Here is an 11,226-nt window from a genome sequence, read left to right on the forward strand (position 1 = left end):
AAGAGCGAAGAAGAAAATAGTGCGTGTCTGTGAATTTTCATCGTCGAGTTGATAGAAACACGTTGTGGTTTCTGTGAGTAGGAACACAAAGGTGTTTTGCTGCCACCTATCGGACAGATTGTGTAAGTGGTTGGATTGTTTTTACTTTTATATTGGAAAAAAAAATCAATCAATAAATAAGCCTATAGTAAGTACCCTACGCGTTGTCTGTTTATTTAAGGTATATGCTTTAGTGCCATTCCATACATAAAATCTACGTGTTTCAACTCTCTACTTTTTTTTTCTTTTCTTGTGTCTTTTAAGTAAATATTTTCATTACTTTTCATGACTTTCTTCAGATTCACTCCATGACTGCTGCTGTAAATTCAGCCACACTGAGTGACAACGTGAGGCCGAGCTCTCCTGCAAAGCTGTCCGGCGGGTGTAAAGTTACGAGCCGGCAGGACACACCTCTAGAGGGAGTTCCCGGGGAGGTGGAAACACGGAGCCGATCGTTCCTCCCTGCAGAAAGTCAGGAGCCCTTTCACTTGAGAGGGCGATTACCTCCGCCGGCGGCTGTGCGTCTTGGCAGCTGTAGCCGTGCCATCAGAGGGAAAATGCCCGGGATGGGCAACTCTTTACGCGCGGCTGCCCTCCTGGCTTTCGTGGTTCTTTCAGTTCTGGTGACGCTCCTGATCAGCAGCGTGCAGCAGTTTGGAGCAAGAATCTCGCACTTTTCCACCGCACCTTCTGGTGATGACGAGGAGTTAGCATCGCTCCGCGAGGCGCTGATTCACCAGCTCAACGAGAGGCGAAAAGAAATTATTCCGCTGCTTTCACCTGGTGTTGGTGATGATGATGAAAACGGACTGTTAGGAGAAAGTTTTTCCCAGCGTGACTCGACTTTGGATTACAGTCTGTGGAATGAGATCACAGTTGGCTCCCGGAAAGCGCATCTGGATGAAATGGGTTGTGATTCCCTGGCCGACATGCAGGCGGTGGAGATCCTCGGATCGGGATACACCAAGCTGGTTGTCAAAGTGAATCTAGCCGGGGAATCTGAGCCTGTGGCGCTGAAACTCGTCAACGAGCAGGGTATAGACATGGGGAAGTGCGTGGAGGACTTTAAAGATCCTCGGGGATGTCGCGAACTCGTTTCCTTCAAGCTGAGGAAAGAAATGGTCCTTCTCCAAAGACTCCAGCATCCGAACGTCATTAAGGTAAAGTTTCCTCTCCCCCCCCCCCCCCCCTCCTACTGCTTTGAGGGGTTGTTTTTTAATCAGTTTAAATTGTAAAGTTGCGAGTTCAAATGCTAAAACAGCGTTTTAGTCTGCGTCTTTTTCAGTGTTTATTTAAGGGCCATGAAGTTTCAGAGGCTACTGTTGACTTCTGAGCGTTCCAGCTGGGGAAACTGGATAAAGTGAAGATTTTCCATAATCCTCGCACTACAGCTCACATTTTCCTTTGTTTCACACACACTGGGCTGCATGAAAGGTTGCTGCAGGGCCTTCCCATCTAATTAAATTAAATTCGGTGACCCTCCACTGACCTTTGGGTCCAGTTTAGCGAGAGCAGACAATGTGCCTCTGTCCTCCTCTAATATCCATGGTTGCATCTGAAACCCCCCGGCGCTTATTCACTCAAACCATTACAGCCCAATTTAGAAGAAGTTTGAGCTAAACCGAGGGGTTTCTTTCTCGTGTCCTGCAGTCGTGTGACAGCCCGGTTGATTCATTTCAGAGATGTGCTGGATTCTCTTGGCTATAATGTAATTTTTCTATCACAAGTCATAACTGCTAGAGCGAGCTCGGTGACACATTGTATGCAGTCTTTGCTCAAAACCTAAAAGACACTTTAACCTGTTGCTTTCTCTGAATTAAAATGCAAAAAACAAACGGTAGTGTGATCTACCCTGCTTTTCTTTATTGTACTGTGGCTTAACCTAGTTATTTTCCACTCTGCAGCTGAAGGGTCACTGTGCAGGAGGCCCAGGAGGAAAAGAAGGAGAGGCCGGAAGAGTCACAGTCATTCTGGAGCAGGGGAACCCTCTCCAGATGATCCAGCTGCTCCAGAGCCCCTGGGAGGACAGATTCAGAGTAAGCACCACAGCGTGTTTTGTCATTTATCTCATACACTGCAGACGCACTGGGAAGTTAGAGGTATCTATTTCACACTTACTGTGCACAGAGCATGTGCAGGCCATTGTTCAAATCTGCAGAAAAGGTGAAGGTTGAGAAATGACGGAGGCCGATGTTGGAAACTCCTGGAGGTCGGACATCTGTCCCTCGGTCCATTTGATCAGGCCGAGGTTTGGAGTCATGATGGGCCCTGGAGTTAATCCACTTATGGCTGGGAATGTCATTTCATCCCAGACACACACATTTAGATGCACACATACAGCTTTAGCACAACCCCCCTCCGATCACAGGTATGCTCCACAGTGGAAGCCAACAAAGGCTGAATTTACACTCCAGGGATTCAGATATGCTCGCCTTCGCGCATGGATGTGTTTGAAAAGAAGAGTGGTTGGAAAGAAGGGGGGGGGGGGATGCCTGAGCATGCATGTTTTGTTTTTGGACTGACAAAAAGTGGTTTGGCATTCTGCACGTATCATCTCAACAGTGGGCATCTTTTTGCTGCATCACCCAAATAGCGGTTCATAATAACCCTCCCCTTGAGCTGCTTGGCCACTTTCAGCTACATCGCATCTGTGCAAGCTTCAGTAATCCAGGGGTGTTTGGTTTCAGCCAGCCCCGTTTTTGCCGTGCCCCCGATTCCACCAAGCGACGTCCAAGAGACTCGGAGCATTACCTAACACTGCAGCTATGTTTGTAGTGTGACAGAAGCATTTCATGCACTTTTAGCGCACGGCTAATGCTTTAATTTTGCTTTTGGTAGCCTTACTTATTCCCTCTCTCTGTTTTTATTATAGGATTTAAAGAGTACTATAAAAACAGTGTCAGGAAATGGTTTGCAAATGTGGTTGGTGAACCGTCTTTAAAGGGAAGGCTTTTGCACGGCTTCCAGTTTTAACCATTTTTAGCCATTTAATTAAACCTAATTAAATTGTCCAATGTTCTGAGTTTTTAGAGGAAAAAACAAGTCAGTTTTTAACTTGAAAACGAGTCAAATAATAATATTTTTAACAGATTTTTGTTGGCCAAATGAGATTTTTCACTTGCAAGGTAATTATGTATTATTGTGATTTTTTTTTTTTTTATATATATTTTAAATTATGGTTGAAAAAATAAAACGAGAGAGAGAGAGAATGGAAATAGATTAAAAGTCATTGTTAAAAATACTTTTAGGTTCTGCAAAACCTAAAAAATTCTCGTATTTTTCTTTTATTGCAGAAAATTTAGTATTTTTGGATTTTGTTGGTATGACACAACAATCACTCTGAACACAGCAGCCTGGTATTTCATCAGTTTCAGACCAAACCATGTGCAACACGTCTAAAAATTATATATGAATATCAAGAAAATGTAAAGCTTTGACGCCTGTAATTATATTTGTATTTGATACATTTTTTAAAACATTTCTTGACATTTGGTCACAAATATTAACTCTAAAGAAAAAAATTAGCATATTCTCACGTCAGACAGCTGAGTACATACTTGATGAATGACTTCAACATTTATCTGGTTATAAACTGTAACTGGCTTTAGTTACAAGGCGTTTAGCGCTTCAAGGCCAACATGAAATATTCCTGAGCTGTCACGAGTCCAGCTGATCAGACTTTGATGCTTCTAATCTCCAGGTGTGTCTGGACCTGGTCCGGCTCCTCCACTTCCTCTCTCGGTCTCCTCTGGGCTCCGTGGCCCTGTTGGACTTCCAGCCTCGGCAGTTTGTCACAGTGTCCGGCTCGCTGAAGCTCACGGACCTGGATGATGCCAGCGCGGAGGAGACCACCTGTCACACAGACGCAGACTGCACTCTCCAGTTTCCACACAGAAACTTCACTCTGCCCTGCTCGGCTCGGGGTGTGTGTGAGGGGCTAAACGAGAAGAGGAACATTTACAACGCCTACAGGTAAAAAAAAAAAAAAAGTGACAGTTTTACTGCGTGATAGATAGGCGGAGCATCGGCTACACGGATAGCTGCATAAATATAGAACAAGCTGACACCTAAAGTGCTGATAGCGGAGATGTGCAGCTGGAAATTTGCAGTTTGATGGGGAAAGCGTAATGAATGCATTGTTAGTTTCAGTGGAGGGAAAAAAGAGCAATTTCCTTTTAAAAAAGGTTCAGATTTTTTTTGACAGCTTTACGAGCTTTACGTGTGAGACGGAGCGAGACGGCTATGCGATAGGGCTTGTCCAACTTTCTCTCTCTGAATGAGTGTCTTTGCCCGACCTTAGGTATTTTTTCACCTACCTGCTGCCTCACCAGGCCCCGCCCGGCCTCACACACCTGGTAGACCGCATCATGAACGCCACAGGTGAGGATGAGAGTCGTCCCGACATGACGGGGGACGCTCGCTACCAAAGATCAGAAAGCAAATCTTTCCATTACGGCAGTCGTGTAATGACATGCCTCTGCCTAAGTGCTTCTTTTAATGAGCAAGACAAGATGCTTCATGACATGTAACACAGTAATGAATACAAGTGGTTATTTGTTGAGATCACACAACTGGGATTAGACAGCACAGTGCAAAAAAAAAAAAAAATCATCCATAATGGCTGACTTGCCTGTAGTCACTTAAATCTTTAACCAGATTGAATTCATTGTGCGTGCGTGTGTGTCCAGGGGAGCTGAAAGCTGACATCAATCAGACGCTGGAGGCCTTTGAACACATCCTCCTCCTCTACAAGTCTGGCCTACACCTGGAGAACCTGCCTCCATCAATAATCAGAGGTAAGCGCTCGTGGAATGAAGGCTGCTTTATATAAAAGCACACTGGGCTCTCTTGTGGACCTGTTTCCTTTTTTTTGTGTGCATGAAGAGAATGCTTGGCTTTTTTAATCTACTTGTAGAGAAAAGCAGACGGTCTACACCTGTGTTTTCATTTTCTATTTAAGAAGGGAAAAAAACAGAAAAAGAAGGGGCTGTTTTGACAGGTTTATTAGGCAGCTGGAATGAGGGGACAAGACCAACAAAGTGAGATTAATCCTGTATGTCTTTGTTTAGAGAGTGCAGTTGGCATTCATTTTTTTTTTTAAAAGTGTTTTTTTACTTCATTATTTTTAAAATTCCTCGTTTTTTGCTGTGCAGAACGGCCACGTAAACAGTTTTTCAAAATCTTTGTCCTACTTGTTTCTGTGTTCGCCCAGCCTAAGCGCTGAACGTCCTTCACTTTTCTTCTCTCCAACTCGCTTCCACCACGCCCCCCCCCCCCTCCCCCGTTCCTCTCAGCCGTATGAAATATTAATAACAGAATGACTGGCTGCGTTCCTGTGGTGAGATTTTCCGTCCCCCCAGATGCTGGACTGTTTATATAGCAGCACTTTGTGAATTTAATCACAGATTCAGGGTAAAGAGGCCCTGGTGCCGAGGCTGACACCGGGAGGGAATGTTTCAGCTTAACAAGGAGGTGCCAGGAGACAACTGCTGCTCCTGCTGCTGCTGCTGAGTGTGTGTGATAAGACTGTGGGGGGAAAAAATGCGTGCGTTTATTAATTCAGCATATTAGCTGAAGCAGAGGTATTTGTGGGTGGAGGAAAAGCCTGTGCTCAGCACCAGCTTGGCTTATCCGTTTCACATATTGGGGGAAATAAAGCTCGTGGCTCAATCATGTTGAGAATTCAACTCCATCCAGTAAATTACCAGCATCTGGTTAGCCTAATTTCCTATATTGGGGAAATGGCCAGCTTTACTCTATCGAAGCTTTAAAAAAATCTCCTTGTTTAAAGTCGATCCTGATTGCTTGCACACTTCAGATTTTACACAGATTTAACAAAAAGGGAGATAAGTAGTAAGCGTACGAAGGGCTGGTGGGCATATTTTTCCACATTTCCCTTTTTCCAGTTGCTAAGCTAAGATGGTTATCTGCATACTTACTGCACTAACATGAAAGAGGTATTAAACTTTTCATCTATTTCTCACCAAATGAGTCATTTTCACAAACTATAGAAACAAAGCTGCATTTTTGTCGCACACGTGTAACATGCCATGTTCTCCTCACATATACCAAGCACGCCCTCCCCGGTTTGAGGCAGGGGCAATAGTTAAGCTGCAAAATTTCCACCATCACCCTCTCACATATGTCAGTGGCCCTAATGCCTCAACCCTGCTCCACCTCCCCAGCACACTCACCTGCACACTCCAAGGGGGGATATTTACTCATCACTAACCAATTTTATATGGAACATGTTTGCAGGGAGCAATGAGCTCAGAGCACAGAAACCAAACTCTGTTCGGCTGCTGTAATAAATCATTTCCAATGTGACTTATCTGACAGAACTGTCTTTTTAAATGATTAAACAGCCTGAGGAGGAAAAAACTGAGTAATTGTGGGATTGTATATTAAAAGCCACATGAGTTAAAATGTTTTCCCTCAAAGGAAATTTGAAAAAGAGAGAGAAAACATAAGTTGGGACTTTGGCTGCAGTTATCTTTATAAAAGAAGCCAAATGGCAACAGAGCTAATAGTGTGTGTGTGTGTGTGAGAGAGAGAGAGGGAGACTCATCAGGTCCAGAGTCTTAATTTGAAATTGTTGACAGATGCAGATTCATTGGTAATGTGGATGTAAGCTGTCCGCAGCTGAGATCATCTCTGATGTGATGGAGGGAAACCTGATGAAGATTTACTGTAGTTTCCTAAAAACTGCTGCAACTATAAATCCAGCTGTGTACAGAACTGTAGAGACCGCGCAGGCCGGGCCGTAAATTCACCGTTAAATGATATTCTATATATTAAAGGAAAACGAGGTCCTTTCTCCCATTCTTCATCTTAAACACTGAGACTTGTATGTCTTTGTCTCTTTAACAGCTGAGGTCTGCCACCCCAACAGGCCTCATTTTTTTTCTCCCCAGAGAAGGATCCTCCAAACACTCCTTCTCCTTGTTCCCTTTTCTCAGAGCCAGAAGGCAGATCCTCGTGTCTTTTTCCTCTTAACAATACTCCCCCACACACACACCGCCTCCTGCCATTTAGGAAGGTTAACAGTTTGTAACAGTGAGCCTCCTCCGTACGGGCTCACAGACGAGGCTTTTGTCCATTTCTGGTGTGTGTGTGTGTGTGTGTGTGTGTGTGTGTGTGTGTGTGTGTGTGTGTGTGTGTGTGTGTGTGTGTGTGTGTGTGTGTGTGTGTGTGTGTGTGTGTGTGTGTGTGTGTGTGTGTGTGTGTGTGTGTGTGTGTGTGTGTGTGTGTGTGTGTAGGCATATGTGAGCATGCCTTCCTCTCATGGCTCCTGCTAATGTGTAACAGATGATTTAAGGCCAGATCCACAAGACGTCTGACAGGAAGAATTATAATGATGAATGTACGGCAAATGTTTGGAAAGTGGACGATGAGGTCGATTGATTGTGTGTGTGCGTGTGTGGGAGCAAAAAATCTCTGGTGTCAAATGAAACGTTTGACACATAATTAGAGACGATGACAGACGCAGAAGGTTCTGCTTTGGCGTTTCGAACAAAAACATTGCTGAAACAATTTGTCGCCTAATAAGTTCGTTGAGTAACTCCAAAATAAGAAGTCGTTTTTCAAGCCAAAAGCATTTTGTGATTCCTGCTTGGCAGCTCTGTTCTATGATCCCATGTTTAAAAAATAAATAAATAAAAATTAAGACATTGGTTTGTATTTTTCAAAAATATTTCCTAGTATTTTACTGACTAAATTATTGTTTTCATTTAAGAAAAATATTGCAAATTAATTAATAATTTAAAGTAATACTTCACCACTGGCTAGTTTATTATAAATAACACATAATAATATTTGTCAGCACTTTGAGGTAATTTCAGAGCATCAGCACATATTAAATCCTGTTCTGCCAGCAGTAGATTTACATTTTCACACTTACATTTTTTGTGTCATTTTATCATAAGAATATCTGTTCTTTAAATATCTCCCAACCAAAACCAGAGTCTGTGTTTCTATGAGACGTAGTCTTACATTTAGGGATCCCTTATTTTATTTTCATTAGCATTCTTTTCTTTCAGTGCTCCACCGTGTTTGTTTTCCCTCCAGGGATTACTAAACTTCCGTGTTTATGCCTGGAGAGCATTTCAGAATCTTTCAGCAGCCTCACGTACTGAAGTGGCATCTCTTCTTCTGTGGTTAGATTACACTGTGATGCGAGGGATGGGCACTTCTGGGAACGTGGAGTACCGCTGCTGGCCATCCTACAGCCAGCAGGGCTGCGTGCTGTCAGTCCACAGCGCCCGAGAGGCAGCGTACATCTGTAACTCCCACTCTCAGTGCAACAGCTTCACTCTGACGGGGCAGAAGACTTGGACGGGTTAGTAAAGCCTCCTTTACTGGTTCTACTGGTACATAGTTCCCCATCTCCCATTATCAAGTAGACATGGAAAAGCACCAGTTGTATGACTTCCCACAAAACCACACCTGCCACATGACTAGAAGTGCTAAGCTTACAATTGCTGCTCCTTTTAATCTTCCAGTGAAGCTTTTTAAAAGTTAAAATACACACAGTTTAGATTTTCGAGTCAGGACATGTCACTTTCTTGATGTTGCCAGTTTGTTTAACGTGGATCTGCTTTTCTGTCTTTCTTTTCTACTCTGTAGGCCGCCTCCTAGCCTCTTTCAGGAGTGGCTTCAGTCACCTGGTGCCTGATGGAACATCAGAAGTTTATGTAAAGAAGACAAAAGCTGTCGAAAAATCAAGCGCCTGACCTACGAGCGAGTTTCTGTCGAAATGGGAGTTACCGATAGATGGCACACAGCGGGGCGATGGGAACTGATGCAAGACGTGGCACTTGAGAGCTGCGTCCTCCTGTTTAACAAGTCGGCTCTGTGGATCTGCAGGAGCAGCGTGGAGACCGGGCTGACGAGGAGGCGTTTGAAGCCAGCAACTGAATGTGATGTATTTATGGGGCTTCTTGCTCTGTGACTGTTTGATCTGCCTGCCAGCTCACTCCCCTCTGCCAGCTACTATTTAAAGGGATTTCCCTTCAGGTACAATTAAGCAGGGAGAGCCTCATGCCCTTGACATTTTTTTTTTCTTTTTACCTTTCCTTTATTTGCCATGTGCGTCAGCTTTCACTGTGAGGTCGGGTCCCTGTTGTCAGATTTATTTTTTTTTAAACCAAAGAGGTAATAAGTATAGTCGCTGAGCGTTTGAAGCCCGAGGACGAGAAAGGAAAACAAGCTCTTATACAAATACACTTTGATGTTAATGCGCAGAGGTTGTGGCTGTATTTTCGTGGTTCCCTGGCTTAGCTGCACCACCGTATGAGACGGCAACAACCATGTAAGCGTTTACACATCAACAATGAGCAAAGATGATCAAAACCATTCCAGAGCAGTCTTTTTTGTTTGCTTTAGGTACTTTTGTGCACTTAGTTATAGTGTTTCATTCCTAAATATTTATATGATTAAATGGACTGTAATTGTTCTTACATGTTTGTGCATTACAGCTTTCATGCACCTTGTGGGTGATACTTTTATTTTCAATGAAAAATTATTCATTTGTTTTTTTGTTTTTTTTAATACTTCCCTTGTTGTAACTGTGCAGTTTTATAGTTTGTACAGATATAGAAATATAATGTTTCTACTGTTTTTTTAAGTTGTGTTCATTTGCATTTTTATTGTATTCAGTGTAACTGCAACTAACAGCCTGTTTACTTCTCATTAACACCTTCGTGTGTGTTTCTGTGGGGGGGAGGGGGGCCTCGAATGTGCATGCTGACCTGGTTTTCTGTGTGTTTTTTAAGCCCTTTATCTTCTCGCATGCCCCCACATCCACTATCTGCAGCCCATCTGAATGGCTCAGAGGAAAGGAGCTCCGCAGAGTTTGCATAATACCAGAAGAATGTATTCAAATGCCCCACCACGCTGAGCTCATTATGAGCCTTAATTAATACATGTAAATTGGCTTACTTGCCAGCCCTTTCTCATGGTGAGAGAGGGGCATTACTGTAAGACAAAGGCAGACATCGGGACAATCAGAGCTCAGTTTGTGGTTAGCACACGAATGGGCTGCCGTCTGTGCCTGCCAGAAGTAACCTGGTGAGGTTGAGATAAGGGCAGGTCTGCAGGGTGGAGGGATTTGTAAAGTCAGATTCAGAAACTACTGAGTTTATGCTAGGAGAGGGTAAAAAAAATACCTGTGATGTGATACAAACAAGAGATCTATGCAACATGTCATCGACGGCTCTTCATTTATTAACTTTTGAGGTGAGGTAAAACTCGAATGTTGATGCACACACACAGTTTAAGAAGCGATAAAAATCTGTTTAATTTCTCAAGAAGGCACGCCTACGTCATGCCGGAAAACGCCACTCAAACAAAAATGGAAGCAGCAAATTCCAGATATCTCTGCGGTGAGTCTTTACCGTTCAGCCATACCAGTGCCACTGACTTGAAAGGGCATGTCCCTGTCTACAAATAATTGTCTTTGCCTTGGGGTGGCCCCTTGTTGTCTGGACAAAGCCGGCTGATTAGAGTCCAGATGATAAAGATAAGGAGTCTGACTGAGATTAGATAAGGCAAAACCAACAGCCAGGCTAACTAGAAGGACTGGTTTCCTGGTGGGAAAACTTTCCCAACACATAATTTATTTGTGCAACAGTACACAGACTTACACCTAGACTGGAAAAGAAATCTTATAGTCAGAGAAGAGCAGAAGAAAAATGATAACAGTTTGATTTGTGTACTCTTTTGGAAAAAGTTTTATTTATTCACTTAATTAATCGTTGAGGAAAATAAGATGTAAGATGTATGTAAATTTTATTAGATCAGATTTTATTACATTTATAGTTTTATATACATGTCTTCCCCATTATTAATATTCACAGGCTGTCCAAGTTTGTGTCCATTTTGTTCTTTGGTGAGGCAAATTCTAATACTAATTAGAAACTAGCATGCATTACACCAATCAAGCTAGGTAGTGCTAGCTATCAGCTAGATCCATACGTAGTCACTTTGGGTGGTGTTGTATGGTTTCAAATACTATTTAAGAAGGTAGTTTCTTACTCCCTGTCAAGAAATGGTGTGATGGGACATTCCCTTCTAGAAAAAAGAGCCATTTATACATCTGAGTATACATTTAATATCAGTGTGGTAGCTTTTTCTAAGGTTTCTGCTAAGCTAACTGGCCTAGCTTTGAAGTTGCCGTTTCCTAGTCTT

General features: G+C 43.1%; 1 protein-coding gene across 1 annotated transcript; it reads left to right on the forward strand.

The window, feature by feature from the left end:
- The first annotated feature begins 338 nt into the window (after positions 1–338).
- pkdccb (protein kinase domain containing, cytoplasmic b) lies at positions 339–10,862 on the forward strand. The gene is made up of 7 exons (XM_031758389.2): positions 339–1,199; positions 1,944–2,075; positions 3,740–4,011; positions 4,340–4,419; positions 4,728–4,835; positions 8,201–8,377; positions 8,665–10,862. Exons 1-7 carry the CDS (start codon positions 348–350, stop codon positions 8,769–8,771), a joined length of 1,728 nt encoding a protein of 575 aa, XP_031614249.2. The 5' UTR covers positions 339–347; the 3' UTR covers positions 8,772–10,862.
- The last annotated feature ends 364 nt before the right edge of the window (positions 10,863–11,226 follow it).

The sequence above is a fragment of the Oreochromis aureus genome, linkage group 19 (genome assembly GCF_013358895.1).
Source record: "Oreochromis aureus strain Israel breed Guangdong linkage group 19, ZZ_aureus, whole genome shotgun sequence".
Classification (NCBI taxonomy): Eukaryota; Metazoa; Chordata; class Actinopteri; order Cichliformes; family Cichlidae; genus Oreochromis; species Oreochromis aureus.

What these genes read in the sequence shown, in the direction of transcription:
- pkdccb (XM_031758389.2), top strand. Translation starts at nt 348, where the DNA reads ATGACTGCTGCTGTAAATTCAGCCACACTGAGTGACAACGTGAGGCCG. An exon ending in CCTGGGAGGACAGATTCAGA is followed by an intron (nt 2,076 to 3,739) that starts GTAAGCACCACA and finishes TCTAATCTCCAG; the next exon opens with GTGTGTCTGGACCTGGTCCG. An exon ending in CCGCATCATGAACGCCACAG is followed by an intron (nt 4,420 to 4,727) that starts GTGAGGATGAGA and finishes GTGTGTGTCCAG; the next exon opens with GGGAGCTGAAAGCTGACATC.